At 38.4% G+C, this 21,545-nt stretch overlaps 1 protein-coding gene across 1 annotated transcript in view; it reads left to right on the forward strand.

The window, feature by feature from the left end:
* TTC33 (tetratricopeptide repeat domain 33) overlaps positions 1-21,545 on the forward strand; it is a 40,516-nt gene that overhangs the window by 7,250 nt on the left and 11,721 nt on the right. The window contains exons 2-4 of the mRNA XM_055245441.1: positions 1,948-2,169; positions 19,048-19,129; positions 20,911-21,042. Coding sequence (XP_055101416.1) covers positions 1,949-2,169; positions 19,048-19,129; positions 20,911-21,042 — 435 coding nt within the window. The 5' untranslated portion in view covers position 1,948. The remainder of the gene's footprint in view (positions 1-1,947; positions 2,170-19,047; positions 19,130-20,910; positions 21,043-21,545) is intronic.

Genomic DNA, 21,545 nt, shown 5'->3' on the forward strand with positions numbered 1-21,545 from the left:
GGGGTTTGGCCAGGCTGGTCTCAAACTCCTGACCTCAAATGATCCACTGGCCTTGGCCTCCCAAAGTGCTGGGATTACAGACGTGAGCCACCGTGCCTGGCCAGCATCTGTTATTTTAAAATTTACCCAATAATTTTGTGAGTTAAGTCATTTACCAAGTTTGAATCTTTTAAAACCTTTTTATTATGGAAAATTTTAACACATATGAAAGGAAAAAATACAATGAACACTGTGTACTCATCATTCAACTTCATTAGTTATCAATTAAAAGCAATTTAATTTCATGTATATTTTCTCTTCCATTGCACTCCCAACCTCCACTGATTACTTTAAAACAATTCCTAGATGTCTTATAATTTCATATGAAATATTTCAGTTTATATTTCTAAAAGCTAAGGGTTCCTTTTGTAAGCATAATTACAATACCATTATCACACAAAAGAAATAATAGCCATAATTTGCCAGGTGCAGTGGCTCACGCCTGTAATCACAGCAATTTGGGAGGCTGAGGTGGGTGGATCACCTGAGGTCAGGAGTTCAAGACCAGCCTCACCAACATAGCAAAACTCCGTCTCTACTAAAAATACAAAATTAGCCGGGCATGGTGACGCATGCCTGTAATCCCAGCTGCTCGGGAGGCTGAGGCAGGAGAATCGCTTGAACCTGGGAGGCAGAGGTTGCAATGAGCCAAGGTCGTGCCATTGCACTCCAGCTGGGGAAATGAGCAAAACTCCATCTCAAAAAAACAAAAAAACAGTAATTTCTTAATATCATCAAATATCAAATCGGTGTTCCCATTCCTCCTATTTCATAAATGTTTCCTTCTGGCTGGGTGCAGTGGCTCGCGCCTGTAATCCCAGAACTTTGGGAGGCCGAGGTGGGCAGATCTCCTAAGGTCAGGAGTTTGAGACCAGCCTGGCTAACATGGTGAAATCCCGTTTCTACTAAAAATACAAAAAATTACCCGGGTGTGGTGGCGCCTGCCTATAATCCCAGCTACTCGGGAGGCTGAGGCAGGAGAATTGCTTGAACCTGGGAGGCAGAGGTTGCAGTGAGCCGAGATTGCGCCATTGCATTCCAGCTTGGGCAACAAGAACGAAACTTTGTCTCAAAAAAAAGGTTTTCTTCTCATTGGCTTTTCTGAATCAGGAGTGAAACAAGATCCACACGTTATGTTGGTTAGTATGTCTCTTAAGTCTCTCTTAATTTAGGGGTTACCTCCGTTCTTTCTCTTCTTTCTTTCCTGGCAGTTTATTTCTTGAAGAAACCAGCTTTATTTTCCTTTAGTTTCTGTTTTTTGCTATCTGCGTCTCTGATGTGTTATTGAGCATGCTTCATTTTATCCCGTGTTTCTTATAAAATGGTAGAGGCCTGATCTGACTCAGGGTTAATTTTTGTAGGAGTACTTACTTCATGAGTGGCATGCTGCTTCCATCAGGAGGTGTGTGATGTCCAGTTGTCTTTCTTAGTGATGTTAGTGGCCATTGATGATTATTGCCTACAGCCACTAATTAGGGTTGAAAAATGGTGATAGTCTAATCCTGTTATTTCCTCTTTACCTATTGGTTAGAATACTTCCATAAAACACCAAGTTTTGGGCCGGGTGTGGTGACTCATGCTTTTAATCCCAGCACTTTGGGAGACCGAGGTGGGCAGATCACCTGAGGTCGGGAGTTCGAGACCAGCCTGACCAACATGGAGAAACCCCGTCTCTAGTAAAAATACAAAAATTAGCCGGTGTGGGTGGTGCATGCGTATAATCCCAGCTACTCGGGCGGCTGAGGCAGGAGAATCACTTAAACCCGGGAGGCGGAGGTTACGGTGAGCCGAGGTCGTGCCATTGTACTCTAGCCTGGGCAACAAGAGTGAGGCTCCATCTCAAAAAAAAAAAAAAAAAAAAAAAAGACCAACTTTGAATTTTAAAGCTCTTTCTTTGTAATTTTCCAGAATGGCTTCCTTTGGGTGGAAGAGGAAAATTGGTGAGAAGGTCTCAAAGGTCACTTCCCAGCAGTTTGAAGCTGAAGCTGCTGATGAGAAGGATGTAGTTGACAACGATGAAGGGAACTGGCTTCATGCCATTAAACGTAGGAAAGAAATTCTTCTTGAAGGCTGTGCTGAGAAAAGTAAACAGCTGAAGGACGAAGGAGCCAGTTTGGCTGAAAATAAAAGGTATGTATTTAAAGTTTTTTTTTTTTTTAATGGAGAACAGCTTACATTTTCTAGCTCACAGTCAGTAATGGGATGAAGAGTTATGAATTTGATAAATTCATGTTTTTAAAATCTATTCTAGGTGCGAAATTAATCAAAGAAATAAGGTGTTTCAAAGTCACCTGAAAAATCAAAGTTTGTAAAACAGTTTTCAGGATGCTGATTATGTCCCTGCTTTGCCATCATTTTTGTTGTGCCTAAAGAAGAGTAAATGCTAAGTAAAATGTAATTCAAGTGATTGGTCAGTAAAAGGTGGTCTTATCACTGGAAACTTTCTGCTTATGACATTATGTATCAGGTAAATTAGGCATTTTCCTGAATAGCTTTGAGGGCACGTACATAAAAAAAATAGGTATTTAGTTATTCTTTGCCATTTACTTCTTATATACTTGAGTAAATATGACTTGCTGTACAGGAATTTGATAATAGCTTCATTTATTTTTAGCCCTTCCTTAGCTAAGTTGTTCCTATATGCACCCATTTTTTTTCTTTTTTCCTTTCCTCTTTTTCATACTTTTTAATTCCTTTTCTCCTTTTTCTGCTTAGATTTTTAAGAAGAACCAAAAATCATTTTTCATTAGTCAGTGGGGAAAAGACAAATTTTTTAGTAGATTCTGTTGAGAAAACTGGATTACTACATAGAGGAAAATAAAACTGTATCTGTATCTAATACCATGCACAAAGATGGACCCTGGAGGGATTAAAAATTTGTGAAAGGTAAAACTATGTAATTAATAGAAGAAAATATAGAATGGTATCTCTATAATCTATGGTGGAAAAGGCCTTTTTTATTTTGAAAAAATTTCAGATCTATATTAAAGAATAGTACAACTGGCTGGATACGGTGGCTTATACTAGTAATCCCAGCACTTTGGGAGGCCAAGGTAGAAGGATCGCTTGAGCCCAGGAGTTCGAGGATGCAGTGAGCTATGATCTTGCCACTGCCCTCCACCCTGGGCAACAGAGCGAGACCCTGTCAAATAAATAAACAAATAAATAAATATCTAGTATGATTCCAGTTCCAGTTTTAAAAAATTCTGGCTGTGTGTGGTGGCTTGTGTCTGTAATTTCTGTGCTTTGAGAGGCCAAGGCAGGATGATTGCTTGAGCCCAGTGGTTGAGGCTACGGTGAGGTGTGACTCTGCTATTGGGCTCCAGCTTGGGTGACAGAGTGAGACACTGTCTCCAAAACAAAACAAAAGAATAGGACAATCTCGTATTTCCTCTATCTAGACTCAACAATTCTTAATATTTGCTTTATCCTTGTCTTTCTACACATGCATACACACACACACACATGCACAGGCATACATAATTGCATATTTACAGGGTTTTTTTGCTGATCTATTTGAAAGTAAGTTTCAGACATTATGACACCTACTCCTAATTCCTCATATTTTTTCTAAGAATAAGGATATTATCTTACCTAACATATCTTTTACCAAATCTATGAAAATTAATAATTTTATATCTAATATTAGTTCATGTTTAGGTTTTTCCAGTTTTCCCCCAAATGTCTTTTACAGGACATGTTTTTAAAACCAGGATCTAAGGAGTTCACACATTATATTTGGTTATTAAGTCTCTTTAGTGTCTTTTGGCATCCTTGGGTTTTCTACTTTTATCCCCCATGACATTGACTGATGGAAAAGTCCAGACCAATTTTTTATTTGATTGCTTCCTTGTGTGTGTCATTGAATTTGTTCCTCTATCTCATGTGTTTCTTGTAAACTGAAAGTTAGGTGTAGAGATTAGGTTTAAAGTCTAAATATTTTTGGCAAGTATATGTCATAGGTAACATTTGTGCTTTATACTGCATCATATTGGGAGATAAATAATATTATATTGCCCTCTCTATTAGTGCAACCATTAGAAAGATACTGTGCCTTTGTCTGTCTCTTTGCTGTGTTTGGTATCTGTTGAGAGCCATATTTTTATAAAAATCTTTTTTTTTTTTTTTTTGAGACGGAGTCTCGCTCTGTCTCCCAGGCTGGAGTGCAGTGGCGCAATCTTGGCTCACTGCAAGCCCCGCCTCCCGGGTTCACGCCATTCTCCTGCCTCAGCCTCTTCGAATAGCTGGGACTACAGGCGCCCACCACCATGCCCGGCTAATTTTTTGTATTTTTAGTAGAGACGGGGTTTCACCGTGGTCTCGATCTCCTGACCTTGTGATCCGCCCGCCTCGGCCTCCCAAAGTGCTGGGATTACAAGCGTAAGCCACCGCGCCCGGCCATATTTTTATAAAAATCTTAAAGCATTGTCCTCTGTGAAGAAAATATATTAGAAAAATTACACTTGACAGTATGAGAATCGTTGATTTGAATAAATACATGATTTTTAGAAGACATATGTATGACCAGCAGGAATAGTAGCCTAATAGGCCTTTGGTTGGGACAGAATACACTTCAGATCATCCAGAAATCTAAAATCAGGCCTGTATGCCTTTGACTGGTATCTTCCATGTGGTGTTGAAGAGTTTGAGAATTTAAAAGAAAATGAAGTAATACTAAGCAAGAAGCACTTTTTTCTTTGTTCCTTAAAAAAAAAAAAAAAACAAAACTGGTAAGAGTGGTGATAAGATTTCTTGTTAATAATTTTTGTAAACATGAATCAAAGTTGAGGAACCAATATATTAGCTTTTAGGTCTGTTTTTATTTTTGATTCTGGTGTAATCTTTTATTATAACTTAATATAAAACAAAATGGTGCTTAAGCTATGAAATACTAGTATCTCAAATTGGGAATAAAGGGTGGAAAATAAACAATCAAGATCAATTAACTTAGCTAGCTAATGTTAGGTCGTGAATTCTCATTTGTGGTATTTTAGGCATAAAGATTTTTATCTTACAGAACTCTGTAAGGTTGACTAGTCTGTCTTAGAAGAAAACCAAATGTAAATTCTCCTCATTTATGAATACTTTGAGTACATCCATAAAACATCTTTAGAAACTCCTGTAAATGCCTGTTAAAAGTTCATTAACTTCGCTGTTTTTCTGGACCACACTAATGTATGGAAGGAAAAGCTGTTCTGTTATTGCCATCGGATTCCCTCTGAACTTCCTGTGACAGAGAAGAGATATCAGCATCGTAGACAAACACAATAACTCTTGTTTTCTGCCTGTATGTCGAAACATTGAGTCATTTCACTAAAACCAGTGGGATTGAATGCTTTATTTTGGATGGAGAACACTATAACATGATTATGTTTTTTGCTCTTTAGCATTTATTTTTGAGTAATCTATATACTGCTTTAGAAAATAACTAAAAAGATATATATTTTTTTGAGGTGGAGTCTTGCTCTGTCTCCCAGGCTGGAGTGCAGTGGCATGGATCTTGGCTCACTGCAACCTCCTCCTCCTAGGTTTAAGCAATCCTCCCTGCCTCAGCCTCCCGAGTAGCTGGGATTGCAAGTGTGTGCCACCATGCCCAGCTAATTTTTGTATTCTTAGTAGAGATGGGATTTCGCCATGTTGGCCAGGCTGGTCTCGAACTCTTGACCTCAAGTGATTTGCCTGCCTTGGCCTCCCAAAGTGCTGAGATTACAGGTGTGAGCCACCATGCCCAGCGAAAAAATATTTAAGAGGCTATTAAACTTGATTGAAAGTAATATAAGGAAGAATAATTAAATTAGATTTAAAAAAATACTGAGTCCCTGCCTACCAAATCAACTTCATCTTAAACTGTGCTTATTTTCACTACATTTTAGCCAGATGGGCCTTCTTCATTTTTTTGAACATAGTTATTGTACAACTTTGTGTTATGACTCTGTCTGAAAACCTTTTTTCTCTGGTTTTCTGATGCCTGTCTTCCTGTCCTTTGGATTTCTGCTCATTTGTCATTTTCTCAGCAATCTGCTCTCTGATTACCCAGTCTGAAGTAACATCCCTGTACTCACCCTTTTTCTATCACATCAGTCCATTTTGTTTTTTAGCATTTCTCCCTTTTTGAAGTTACTGTATACACTTATTTAGTGTGTTTCGTGTATTTTGTTTATATGTTGTTTTTCTTTTGTAGGAATGTAAGCTCCAGGACAGTAAGGAATTTATCTAACTTGTATAGTGTCTTCAGCTCTTAGAATAATTTGTGGCACTTACTAGGCCCTCAGTAAATATTTATAAAGCTGTGATGTTTTTTGGCTGTATTATGGCTAAAAAGGTTTTTATAAGCTAGCTACCATTTACTGCATGATATCTATAGAATATACATTTAAACACTCCAAATTAGAATATAATATTCTGAGAATATATTTTATTTCATACCCAAACCACAAAGGGCCTTTGGGAATAAAATTTTCTCACCCTCCTCCCGAATGAAAATATGGCACTTGATAATAATTGCTCTATTCTGGGTCTTATTCTTTTTCTCTCTTTTTTTAATCTCACAAGGATGGCAGGATTCTTTTTCTCATAACCCTTACTCTTCCCATTCCCCTGTTGTTTTGTGTACAGAAGGCTTTGTTTATACAATAGGAAAATAATAACAGATTTTACAATACAGTGATTATGGTCTGGGCGTTAGTGCCAAATGGCCTTGTTTCTTATCCTAGTTCTGCTGTTGACCAGCTTTGCAATATTAGGCAAGTTATTCAGCCTCTCTGTGTTTAAGTTTCCTTTTCTGCAAAAATTATCTACCTCATAACGCTGTTGTGATGGTGACATGAATTTACATATGTAATGTACTTAATATATTGCCTGTCACATAGTAAATACTCAATAAATATTAGTTATTATTATTATTAATATTATAATAGTCCGAATTGTTTTGTTCCTTGATTGGCTATATATTTCTTCACTTGCAGTTGCCTCATGGGGTTCTTATAAGGCGGAAATCCAATAATGGATACAAAAATACTTTAAAAATTCGCTCACGCTTGTAATCCCAGCACTTTGGGAGGCCGAGGCGGGCGGATCACAAGGTCAGGAGATCGAGACCACGGTGAAACCCCGTCTCTACTAAAAAATACAAAAAAAAAAATTAGCCGGGCGTGGTGGCGGGCGCCTGTAGTCCCAGCTACTCGGAGAGGCTGAGGCAGGAGAATGGCGTGAACCCGGGACGCGGAGCTTGCAGTGAGCCGAGATTGCGCCACTACACTCCAGCCTGGGCGAAAGAGCAAGACTCCGTCTCAAAAAAAAAAAAAAAAAAAAAAAAAAAATTAGGCATGGATTTCTACTGACAGCCATGAGAGAGTTTCTAGAACTAGACCTGGATGGCCCCAAACAACTAGAAAATTGGACAAAAGATATATATTAAAAAAACTGTTTTCAACCATTGGACAGTAGTCAGCATAGGACTCTTACTTTGAGAGAAGGGGCAAAAACAAGATGATCCCTATGAGCTTCCTTAATTTCTTTTTTTTTGAGACAGAGTCTCACTCCGTTGGCCCAGGCTGGAGTGCAGTGGCACGATCTCGGCTCACTGCAACCTCTGTCTCCCAGGCTCAAGTGGTTTTCCTACCTCAGCCTCCTGAGTAGCTGGGATTACAGGTGTGTGCCACCACGCCTGGCTAATTTTTGTAATTTTAGTAGAGATGGGGTTTTACCATGTTGGCCAGGCTGGTCTTGAACTCCTGACCTCAGGTAATCCAGCATCCTCGGCTACCCAGAGTGCTGGAATTACAGGTGTGAGCCACCATGTGTGGCCGAGCTCCCTTAATTTCTACCTGAAGGTAGTCTCCAGGGAATGGGCACATGGAAGAGGAAACCAGATAGACCACAGTGGTCTTGCTGAGTGAGGAGATGGAGATTGGACTTTGGAGAGGCTGACACAGCTAGAAGTTGCAGAGTAGAGTACGAGAGAAGAGGAAGCTACTCAGAGAAAAAGCTCCAGAAGTCTATGAGGTCCCTTTGAGTCTTTGTTGAACATTAGGCCATGCAACTATTGGGGAATTTCTGTAAATCCTGGGAAAATGACTGAGAAGTTGTAAGCTGAACCATTCGTAGCATTCATACAGAGCAGAGAGCTATTCAAGCTTCAACCATTCAGAATGGAGTGTCTTTGATGGTCACCAGAAATATTTACTGGAGTCACAGGGGGTTATTTCTTAGTAGAATGACTACACTATCCCTGGAGGGAAGGCTACTCCAGACCTTCCCTAGAAAACCTTTAAAAATAGGTTTTGAAGGGTTCAAACTGATACTTTCAAACTTTACTGCCTGCCAGAATAGAGCCCAACATTTTTAGTCAACAGTGTAACATTTAAAATATTCAGCATCTAATCAAAAATTACTAGACATGCCAAAGAGTTGGAAACTGTGACCTGTAAATAGGAGACAAATCAGTCAATAGAAACAGATTCAGAAATAACATAGATGATGGAAGTAGTGGACAAAGAGGTTAAAATGGTAATATAACTATATTCAGATAATTAAAGGGAAACAAACATAATGAGGAGTGAAATGGAAGATATATTAAAAAAAGGAACATCTGGAAATGAAAAATATGATATCTGAAATAAAAAATATACTGAATTTATGCTAGTCTGGGTCCTTCTAGAAGCATATGCTAAGACTGGCTTAAACATGCAAAGATTTCACTAGGGGAATCACTGTATGAGAAGACGTGGGGTGGGAACTGAGTAAATCTGGGAGAGCTATGCTTGTCTAACCCCCAGTGAAGGGGAGAGGGAGGGAAGATTGGATGGAAATGTCTTAGGCTGTCATATAATCTAAAGAAATTTGGACAATACGTTGGATAGTCGTCAAGTCAGAGTTGTCCCTCATTGGAGTTCCATGCCCCTCAGGAATGAGCTGGTCTTATTTCTGCTACTTCCAGTTAATGTGGAGAAAAGCAATGAGATATTTATCCTTGCTGCATATGTGGCCATGGATTTCAGAGTGTAGCAGCTGAGGTCAGCTGGAGGCCTATGCAAGATAATGGAATGACATCATTTAGTTTTGAAGGAAAGTAAAACTGCCAACTTAGAATTCTTTGTACCACAAATATATCTTTCAGAAATGAAGGCAAAATAACTTTATTGGACAAACAAAAGCTGAGATAACCCATTACCAGTAGACCTGGACCTCAAGAAATATTAAAAGAAATTCTTTACATAGAAGGAAAATCATACCAGATAGAAATTTGTGTCTAAGTAAAGAATGAAAGGGTTCTGGAAGTGGTAAACATGGGTAAGTATGAAGACTGATTTAAACAAAAAATTTAAATTCTTTAAAAAGATAATTGACATTAAATAACAACAGCAACATTTTGCAAAGTTATATAGAAGTAAATATATAACAATTGTAATAGAAAGCATGAAGGGATAAATGGAATTATATTGCTATTAGGCTGTTATGTTGTATTCAAACCTAGACCCCAGAGAAACCATTAAAAAATAATAAAAGGCTTATAAGCCAATAATGGATGTAAAATAAAGCAATTAGAAGCTGAATACTTTATTTTTTTAAAAAAGCACCATTTGTAGTATTATTCCCAAATCTAAAATTGTTAGGAAAAAAATTCAGCAAAACATGTATAAAAACTATATGAAAACTATAAAATATTGCTGAAATGTTAAAAGACCTAAATAAATCAATAAATATACACTATACTTGTATTAGTTTGTCCTCACACTGCTATAAACAAATACCTGAGACTGGATAATTTATGAAGAAAACAGGTTTAATTGGCTCACAGTTCTGCGGGCTGCATAGGAAGCATAATGTTGGCATCTGCTCAGCTTCTCGGGAAGCCTCAGGAAAGCTATAATCATAGCAGAAGGCAGAGGTAGGAGCCAGCACTTCACATGGCTGGAGCAGGAGGAAGAGAGAGTGTGGGGAGTGGGAGTGCTACACACTTTTAAGCAACCAGATCTTGCAAGAACTCACTATCACGAGAACAGTACCAAGAGGGAAACCTGCCCCCATGATCCAATCACCTCCCACCAGGCACCACCTTTAACACTGGGGATTACAATTTGACATGAGATTTGGGTGGGGATACAGATCCAAACCATATCAATGCTCATAGATTGGAAGATAGTATTTTGTTAATACATCAGTTCTCCCGAAATTGATCTTTAAACTCTGCAATTCCAATCAAAATCCCAGCAAGCTTGCGTTTGAGATAATTGACAAGCTTATTCTAAAGTTTATGTGGAAATGCAAAGAATCTAGACTAGCCAAAAGAATTTTATGAAATAAAACGTACTTAGGGAACTTATATTACTTAATTTCAGCCCTTAACTGTGTTTTTGAATGTTATACCCTCATAGTACTAGTGTAAAGATAGACATACATGGATCAATGAAAATAATATATGATACAGAAATGACTCACATGTATGTGGTCAGTTGATATAAATGAAAACTTCTGGTTTTTAAAAGGCTTAATTGAGAACATGAAAAGTCAGGCCACAGACTGGGAGAAAATATTTCCAGTCCATATGTCTGACATAGGACTTGTTTCCAGAGTATAGAAGAACTCTTACAACTCAGTAGGAAGAAGACAAGCTATTCATGTAAAGAATGGGTAAAAAGCTGGAGCAGATGCTTCACAAAAGAAAATATATGAATGGCCAAGAAGCATACGAAAAGCTGCGCCACATTATTAGTCATCAAGAAATTTCAAATTAAAACCACAATGAGATACTATTACCTAGTTACTAGAATGCTAACATCGAAAAGATTGACAGTATCAAGTGTTGGCAAAGATATGGAGCAAGTTAAACTTTTATACATTGCTCATGAAAATGTAAAATAGTTTTACCTCTTTGGCAAACTGTCTGGTTGTTTCACTTATTTTATTTTATTTTTGAGATGGAGTCTTGCTGTGTTGCCCAGGCTGGACTGCAGTGGCATGATCTCAGCTCACTGCAACCTCCACCTCCCAGGTTCAAGCAATTCTCCTGCCTCAGCACCCCCGACTAGCTGGGATTACATGCACGTATCACTCTACACCTGGCTAATTTTTGAATTTTTAGTAGAGACGGGGTTTCACCGTGTTGGCCAGCCTGATCTCAAACTCCTGACCTCAGGTTATCTGCCTGCCTTGGCCTCCCAAAGTGCTGGGATTACAGGCGTGAGCCACTGTGCCCGGCCTGTTTCACATAAAGTTAAATATATACTTTATTGTACAATCTCACAGTTTTCTTCCTAGATACTAACTCAGAAGAAATGAAAACATATATCCACACAAAGACTGTTCCAACAATGTTTCTAGCAGCTTTATTAATAGTGTTCATGAACTGGGACAACTTAAATATTCATCAGCAGGTGAATGAATGAATAAATTGTGGTATATCCGTACAATAGTATTCTATTGAGCAGTAAAAAGAAATGATTGACATCTCAAAAACATGCCAAGGGAAAGAAGTCAGGAAGAGTACATACTGTCTGATTCCAATTTTATAAATCTGTCTAAAGACAAATTAATCCATAGTGACAGAAAAAATCAATAGTTGTCTGGGGTCAGCAGTTGGGGTAGGTTTCCTGAGAAAGGGGCACAGATAACTTTTTGGATTGACAAAAATGTTCTTTATTGTGATGGTTGTGGTTGTATTTACATGAGTGTATACATTTCTCAAAACTCATCAAAAAGTATGCTTCAAGTGGGTTCATTTTTTGATATATAAATTACACACCAGTAAATTTGATTTAAAAAACAAAGTTTTGAGTGCTTGTCAAATGTAAAATAATTCTATATTTGTTTCATATATCTTTATATGTGTTCATGATGTATTTGTGTTCTGAATTTGCTGTTATATTTTAAGTTAATTGATAGAAGAGATAATTTAGATTTCAGTAAAATTTCGAATCTGGATATTATGTATTTTGGGGTCTTGGTTATTTTATCACGCTGTCAGCCTTCTTTAGTAACTCTTGTGCATCACCTGTAGGATAGTAGCAGAAGTCCCCAGTCTTCTTTTTTTTTTTTTTTTTTGAGGTGGAGCCTCGCTCTGTTGCCCAGGCGGCTGGAGTGCAGTAGCACGATCTTGTCTCATTGCAATCTCCACCTTCCAGGTTCAAGCGATTCTTGTCCCTCAGCCTCCTGAGTAGCTGGGACTACAGGTTCGTGCCACCATGCCTGGCTAATTTTTTGTATTTTTAGTAGAGATGGGGTTTTGCCATATTGCCCAGGCTGGTCTCGAACTCCTGGGCTCAGGTGATCTTCCTGCCTCGGCCTCCCAAAGTGCTGGGATTACAGGCCTGAGCCACTATGCTCAACCTTGAGTGGTTTTTAAATTCAGAAGTCTTACCTTAGAGTATTCATGATTCTTTTTAACAAAAATCTGGTTTACTCTTCTACCCAACCCCCAAGAAATTTTGGTGCTTATATGGTATAGTGAGTATAGTGGTTTAGAGTGTAGATTTTGAAGTCAGATTACCTCCATTCAAATCCCAACTTTATCATTTCTATCTACATAAACTTTGAGTAGTTATTTTTTGTCAATTTCTACCTCATAGGTCAAATGGTGATACATATCTTATAGAATTTTGGAGGATTAAAGAGCAAAGTCCATGTAAAAGCATGCCACCTAGCACCTAATAAGCACCAAGTGAATGTACTTTAGATATAATATTTTAGGATTTTATATGTTCTTGGTATATTTCCTGTAGTAGTAATATATATTTTTATAAATTGTTTTGTTCAAATGCCTTTTTCTAGAATTATTACAAACTAGGTTATACCTTCTCAAGAGTCACGGTGTTAGTCCCAACTTTGACATGTTGGCTTTTAAAGTTTCAGCCACTAGATGGTGATATTTGACTGTCTAGCTAACTGGTCTAATTTTTCTGTTAGAATCAGTTGTATGTGTATGAAGCAGGAATATAAATTAGAATTTACCATGCATTTTGTTCTTGTCTAGAAAAGTATACCTACTAATGTAAATTTGAGGGTGATCTTGCTGTGTGACCCACATTCTACAGATTACCCACATCAGTATATTTAATGACAGTGGTTTTGCCTCATGCTCTGTGGAAAAACATAGATACAATCAGTGTAGAATGACTTTATTTTCTCACCAGCACATCTTCCAACCTTACTGTATTTGTGCCTGTATGATCTGTCATCATTCCGTTGTAATGAAGTGCCCTGCTCTTATCAAAGGCCCACCACTCCACTTGTACTCTAGACCCCATCCCCTTGTGCCTTCTCAGGAACGTTGTTCTAAAATTATCCTCTCATTTTTATATAATCTGTTTCTTCTTTTCTCTCGGCTACTTCTCACTGGCATGCAAACATACCCTGATAACATCCATTTAAAAAGCTTCTCTCCGAATGCTCTGCCATTTCTCTGCTCCCCCTGGACTACAAACTCCATTTCTTGATGAACCATCCAGTCATATTTCTGTCCCCATGAATCCACTGAAACTGCTTTTGTAAAGGTTATCGATGACCTCCGTGTTGTCAAATCCAGTCATCACTTCTCTGTTCTCATTTATTGTGCTTCTCATCATTCAGCATAGGCGACCACGCTCTTCCTAAATACACTGCTCTCCCATCTTCCACACCACCATGCTATCATGCTTGTCTTTGTCTCTATGTCGTCTCCTTTTTAATCTTTGCTTGCTCCTTTCCTTTTGCTCTCCAGATCAACAATCATCTGTGTTTGTGGAGCTGTTGCCAGCTTAACATAGACCTTGTATTTATTCTTCTTTCTTCATGCCTTACTTCTGTTTTTCCCTCACTCTTGATTGCCTGGGATCCTATCCACTCAATAAAGATTTAGCCAGTAAGCTTTGGCCTCAGGCTCTGTTTTCCAGGTAACCCAAATTATCCTGGATTTCTTTCTTTTTTTCACTCATACCAAGTCCAAGTTGAGCCAACTGTACATTTTCAGTGTATTGTAAATCTTTTTTCCCCTTTCTGTTTTCACTTCTGCTATCCTTATCTAGGGTTATCTCATACCTAAATTACTTTGGTTGTCTCATATCTAGCCTCCCTGTGTACATTTTTGTGCCCTTACTGTCTATCCTTCTGGGTCTGACTGATCTTTTAAAAATATAAATCAATAATTCATGTCTCACTGTTGTATAGAAACTCTGGATTCTTCATCACACGTACAATTAAATCCACATGCATAACTATGGCTTGTTGTATTCTCTGTGATCATGGCTTTGGCCCACCTCCCTGACCTCTGACTTCCTTTCCTCTGGTTTTATTTCCTGTCCACAAAACATGGTTTGGTCCGGCCCCAGTTTCTTCCCTTTGCCTGGAATGGACTTTCTCCAGATTTTCAGTTGTCTGACCACATTTTGTCACTCAGGTCTCAGCTTGAATGTGTTCCTAGGAAGACCTTTCTTGACCGCCCATTCCGAGTAGCCACTTGGTCACTCCCTATCACATTCCTCCATTTGTCTTTTATCATGGCACTTATATTTTAACTTAGTTTGTTGTCTGTCTTTCCCTGTCCCCTTCTAACATGCATACACTTTAGAAGGTAAGATCTAGAAGAATAGTAGGGACCTTTTATATCTTGTTGGGTGCTGCATCCTTAGTACTTATTACTAGAATTCTACCTGTCCCAGGGTAGGTGCCCAGTAAATATTTATAAAGTGAATAAGCTGTTAACTATATAGCTCATTAAATTTAAAGCCACAGTAAATTAGAAGTCTAATTGGGAGTAAAGTAGCTAAACACGTTGACATTTCTATTTGGTAAATGAGTGTGCTATCTAACTTATTTAGCTTGATCACCAGCTGTTCTTTACCTCAGTGTAGGGCATTATCTCATCCTGCCCTATTGTAGTCCATGGAACTATTCCCTTTGCTTCCTTCCTTGTGCTAGTTCAGTTGCATACTGTTAAGATTGTCCTTAAACTGGCGGAATCAGACTTTGGTCATTTATTAACCACAGTGACTTTAAACCAAGTTTTTATCTTTTAATGCTTCCTATCCAACAGCTGCAGTAGGGCTGTGTCTGTTCAGTCTGTTCCAAACTGAAGTTGAATTAAGAGATATGCTGCAGAAGTTATGAGAGACTATTGATTTGTTCAGTGCCAAGTTTCCTGTGATCTAAAAATGGAGGAACTAAGTGGTGCCACCCTTTCTTTGCAGGCCAACAGAAGTAAACCAAAGAGAAATGAGAAGGGGGAAGAATTGAATAAGTTGATGATAGTGAAGTAAATACCCACCATTTCTTGCTTTGTTTAGCGTGGAAAACAGCTCACTTGTTCCTTTAAAGCTTTGTAGGCCTCGTTGGCAACAAAGCACATTTCATTGAGTGATGCCTCTGCTGGCAGCAATGGTTATGTTTTCAAAATAAAAGGCAGTGCAGTTGAGAAGAGAGGAAAGTTTTCTTTTTTCTCAAATCTGTGAGCCTGTGTTTCCACGTGTGTGTGTGTATGTGTGTTTGTACGTATATGCACACATGCATACCTGCCTAATAAAAAGAAAAAACTAGTAATGGTCATTGTCACCTTGAACCTCTTAGTTTATTTTGTACTTGGGACAACTTAAGCTTAGGAACATAAGCAGCTTTGTGGGGTTGGGGGTGGGATAAGCCATCCTGCTCTCAGCAGTAGTGCTAGTGGTATTTTGGGCAAGACAGCTCTTTATTGTGCAGGCTTGTTCTTTGCCTTGAAGAATGTTAACATCCCTGACCCTCTGCCACTTGTGCCTCCAGGTCACAGTGATGACCACAAATGCCTTCTATGGGGTGATAACTTCCTCTGGTTGAGTTGGGCAGAAAATAGGACTGGAAGTAAAAAGTAAATTTGACAGATATGATAAGCTTTTAACAGTGATAGGGCCAAGTAGATCTAGGGCTGGCAAACTTTATTTATAAAAACAGCCTGTTTTTATAAATAAAGTTTTATTGGGACACAGCAATGCCCATTTTTTGAATGCATTGTTTATGGCTGATTTTGGGATACAGTAATAGAGTTGAATAGTTGTGATAAACTGTATGGTTCACAAAACCTAAAATGTTTACTATATGGACCTTTATTATGTCACCCCTTGCTCTAGAGACCAAAGACCTTCAGCCCCTTCCTCAAAAGCTGTCAAAGACGCCTGAAACCTCAAACATCCAAGTTCTTAAGGTCCCTCTGCTAAACCTAGAATTCTAATGTTTTTGTTTTTTTCTACCTATATTCACATTCCCCTAGTCTTGGGATTTCTTATAATTTCTATATATGAAATAATGAACGGAACAAAGTAAGAATTTACGTTTTTACCACTTTTGTCTTAGGGTAGAATTTGTTTTTATTATCATTTTTTTTCCTGTTGTGTTAAGAGCATGCTGCATCTGTCCCCTCTTTTCATGCTTTATATGCTGCTCTCTGCTGCCTTCAGGACTTGGAGAAGGTGGGGCAAATGAGGTAGATAGAATCTGTTATATTAGGCCGGGCGCGGTGGCTCATGCCTGTAATCCCAGCACTTTGGGAGGCCAAGGCGGGCAGATCAGTTGAGGTCAAGAGTTCAAGACCAGCCTGGCCAACATGGCGAAACCCCGTCTCTACGAAAAAACAAAAATTAGCCAGGTGTGGTGGCATGTGCCTGTAGTCCCAGCCACTCGGGGGCTGAGCAGGAGAATTGCTTGAACCTGGGAGGTGGAGGTTGCAGTGAGCTGAGATCATCCCACTGTACTCCATGTACTCCAGCCTGGGTGACAGAGTGAGACTGTCTAAAAAAAAAAAATCTGTTATATTTGTACCTTCTACATTCCCGAAATGTTCTGGGTACTGTAGAGCATATAAACAAATCTACCCTTTGGTTCCTGAACTCGTTAGAGAAGAGAAGACAACAATACAAGGAGGAATTAGAGCAGAACTAAATGGGAGGCATACTTGATATAGTTACAGAAAGTATTGGTCTTGTATTTTTAAGAGCTAGCTTTAAATCCTGTCTTTTGCAGGACTTGGACAGTCCTTTAGCTGCTCTCAACCACTGGTTCCTCATCAATAAAGTGAGAACAAGTAATGCCAAACTTAAGGCCAGGCGTGGTGGCTCACCCCTATAATCCCAGCACTTGTGGAGGCCAAGGCAGGAGGATTGCTTGAGGCCAGAAGTTTGAGACCAGCCTGGGCAACATAGTGAGACCCTGTCTCTACAAAAATAAAAAAAATAAAAAAATTAGCTGGGCATAGTGGCATATGCCTGTAGTCCTAGCTACTCGGGAGGCCAAGGTGGGAGGCCCTTAAGCCCAAGGGTTCAAGGCTGCAATGAGCTGTGATCACTGCCAGTGCAACAGAGCAAGACTATGTCTCTCAAAATAATTTTTAAAAAAGCAAATAATACCAAATTTATATTCACTTACTTTGAGTAGTAAGTGAATTACTTTTTGGGAAAATAATTGTATGTTAAATAATTGTATTGAAAGTGCTTTGTAAAACATAAAATGCTTTGGAAATATGTGTTGCTATGTGGTCTGAAGTGGTACTCATAGTTAGTGGGCTAGAGCCGCTGGAGGAGGTCTTCATGAAGAACAGAGCATTTTAACTTGGTCTTAGAGGAGGAGCCTTTGAATAGATGAAGAGGAGTAGGAAGGCAATCTTAGATATGTGATATGGTTTGGCTCTGTGTCCCCACCCAAATCTCACCTTGAATTGTAATAATCCCCATGTCAAGGATGGGACCAGGTGGAGATAATTGAATTATGGGGGCAGTTTCTGCCATGCTGGTCTCATGACACTGAGTTCTCACGAGATCTTATGGATTTATAAGGGGCTTCCCTGTTTGCTCAGCGCTCATTTCTCTCTCCTGCCTCCATGTGAAGAAGGATGTGTTGGCTTCCCCTTCTGTCATGATTGTAAGTTTCCTGAGGCTTCCCCAGCCCTGCAGTACTGAGTCAATTAAACCTCTTTCCTTTATAAATTTCCTAGTCTTGGGCAGTTCTTTATTGCAGCGTGAGAATGGACTAATACAGATGTGTGTGTGTATGTGTAGCAGGGGATCCATACTAACAAAGGCATGATATGTGGGTAGGGACTATAAAAACCTTGCTGAGTGGAGCACAAGTATGTGTAGGGAGTGGTAGAAAAAAGATTGGACAGACAGTCCAAACTTTTCCTTCTAATGCTGGAGGAAAGACATTTGCTACTATTAAGTCTTGCAGAATTTATTACTGCTACCTTTGTTAGACAATTGTGAGTGGAAGGACTGTTATGAAGGAATACATCAATAAATTAATTTCCAAAGTTTTTCCCTTACATCTATAATAACATTTGGAAGTATTATTTAGAGAGGCTTGAAATCACCCACAATATGCCTAAAGAAGCAGAAGCACTTTCTTTTTAGGTGATATAGTTACTGCTTTTAGAGGTTATATCATTAAAGCTTAGTAGATAATGGCACCATGGTACTAAATTTATTTAATGTTGTATATACTTTTATTATTATCATAAATAATCAGAAATGGGTGTTAAATTATACTAAGTATTGTTTAGTGGCATGTACTTTTTTCTCCCTTATCTGTTACATATGAACCCATTTCTAAGTTTTTCTGAGCATACACTACATGATCATGTGGATTTTGTACTTTAATAAGTTGCTGGACTTAATTTGCTAATCTTTTATTTTGGATTTTTACATATATTTCATGGACTAGAAAGTAGTCCAAAAAACTGTTGAATTGAAAGTACATGACTACTCCTCCTGAAAGTAGTCTAAGAGTAGAATGGTGTTTGCCCGGGGGTGGAGGAGGGGGCAATGAGGATTTATTGTTTAATGGGTATGGAGTTTCAGTTTGGGAAGATGAAAAAGTTCTGGAGATGAATGGTGGTGGTGGTTGCACAAAAAGGTGAATGAACTATATGTACTTAATGCTACTTAATGCCTCTGAACTGTACACTTAAATGGTTAAGATGGTAAATTTTATATTTTACTACAATAAAAAATTTTTTGAAAGTCTAAAAAAAGGCATATTGAAAATATGGCATTGATATAACTTTAACAACCACAGATATCGGGAGGCAATTCAGAAGTGGGATGAAGCACTACAGTTAACTCCAAATGATGCTACCCTATACGAGATGAAATCACAGGTAATAATTATGAAGAATTTCACTTTGCTTATGAAATTGTGCTATGTTTGTTCAGTGAGTGAGTGATGATGAAACAAAATAGCATTTTCTCCCATTTTCTTTTTCAAATACAATTTCTTTGGGAAGAAATATTTCACCATTATTTATGGCACTGTCTTATGCATAAAATTGGAAATTCATTTGCCTTCACAATGAAGTTAACTGTTATTTTAGCCTAACCATGGTAAGATAGGAATTGATGGCTGTCTTTTAAAGTCACTGGTGGGCAGGTGCCGTGGCTAACGTCTGTAATCCCAGCAATTTGGGAGGCCGTGGTGGGTGGATCACTTGAGGTCAGAAGTTCGAGAGCACCCTGGCCAACATGGTGAAACCTTGCCTCTACTGAAAATACAAATATTAGCTGGGTGTGGTGGCACACACTTGTAGTCCCAGCTACTTGAGAGGCTGAGGCAGGAGGATCACTTGAACATGGGAGGTGGAGGTTGCAGTGAGCTGAGATAGTGCTACTGCACTCCAGCCTGGGTGACACAGCGAGACTCCATCTCAAAAAAATAAATAAATAAAAAATAAATAAAAAGTCACTGTTGAGCTCTTAGATGAAAAACATACGATTTCCTTGTGATTAAATGTAGTAGACTTAGCAAAATAGTTCAGTTTTCTTAAAAATGAGGATGGATTGGGTTTTAGATGAGATATTTCTAAAAATGGCTTAGTCCTTAGCAAAAGGTCAGCATAGATGCAATTTTATTAAAAGCTTAAAAATAACATTTGTACTTTAAAAATATGTTTCTAATATTTTGTAGGAAAGTCTGTAAAGAAAACCTCTGAACACCTGAATAGGTTATCCAAGTGATTTTAAAAGTCTCACACAGAGCATTAAACATATTTTTGGCAGGGAATTGTTGCAATTCAGCCTTAATCTGCACACCTAATAAATATTTTTCAAATCATGATCTCAAATATAGGACACACATTTGTCACCTTTCACTTTAGTTTATCCAGGAAAAACCCAAATAAATTATATCACCTGAATCAAGTGATATGAGGACCTTCATTTGGATTCCTTTTTCAATTTTAAATATGTATATATGAATGACAGGTTTGTGGCAAGCTTTATGAAGACTTGTTTAATTTGGAACCTGATAATAATGTGTGTGTCACAAATCTTTTACAGTGTTAATGGTCCTAAAGATTATAGATAAAATCCAGCCCTTTCCCACAGACCACAGTGGAGGGTACTAGAACTCTCTGGTAACCCTAACTCTCCCTAACCCTAACCCTAACCCTAACCCTAACTTCCTAGTATGTATGGTTTGAAATGCCCAGTAGTGAGAAGGCCTAGGGAATGTTTTAAATAATTTTTATAACATAAAGATGTTCATTAGGGACAGGATGGCTGGTTGAACAAATTAATTCACCTAGTTTAATGGCAATACCTGGGGTTCCCTGAAAACCACATTGTAAATAGAATAAATAGAAGCGGAATTGGGAGTTCAAAATACCTCTGAGCCACCATAGTTAGGATATGACCACTTGGTTTTGACGAGATGGACATAAGATTAAATAACTGGAAAGGGAATGGTTTACATTTTCATAGTTATATCAGGGGTGAAAAGAGAACTATAATTTCTTACCCTGAATGACAGAGTAAGGGGTAAAAATCACCAAAATGCTATTTTTACTGGACTAAAAATATATCTTAAAAAATGAAAAGAGTTTTTTTTGTAGTTGCTAGTTTATGAATATTACTGACAGATTTTTTGGTCTTTTTTTGCCTATAGGTGCTAATGTCTCTTCATGAAATGTTCCCAGCAGTACATGCAGCAGAAATGGCCGTCCAGCGAAATCCACATTCTTGGGAGTCTTGGCAGACTTTGGGACGTGCTCAACTTGGTTTAGGAGAGATAATCCTGGTGAGGAAGTCAGATTATTATAATGCAGAAATTTTAAGTATATTTTGACTTTTTTTTTTTTTTTTTGAGATGGAGTCTTGATGTCACCCAGGGTACAGTGCAGTGGTGCAATCTCAGCTCACGGCAACCTCTGCCTCCAGAGTTCAAGCGATTCTCCTGCCTCAGCCTTCTGAGTAGCTGGGACTATAGGCATGTGCCACCATGCTTGGCTAATGTTTTTGTATTTTTAGTAGAGACGGGGTGTCACCCACCATGTTAGTCAGGCTGGTCTTGAACTCTTGACCTCAAATGATCCTCCAGCCTCGGCCTCCCAAAGTGCTGGGATTACAGGCGTGAGCCAACACGCCCAGTCTATTTTGACATATTTTTGATTAACTGAACCCAAAAGTGAATAGCCATTTATCAAATGTATACAAAAAATAATCAGCAAATTACTTCTTAAAGGTATTAATCCATAAACAGAGTTCAGAGGTATTACTGAACATCCTTTTTATTATAGACAC

Source organism: Symphalangus syndactylus, chromosome 16, assembly GCF_028878055.3.
Source record: "Symphalangus syndactylus isolate Jambi chromosome 16, NHGRI_mSymSyn1-v2.1_pri, whole genome shotgun sequence".
NCBI lineage: Eukaryota > Metazoa > Chordata > Mammalia > Primates > Hylobatidae > Symphalangus > Symphalangus syndactylus.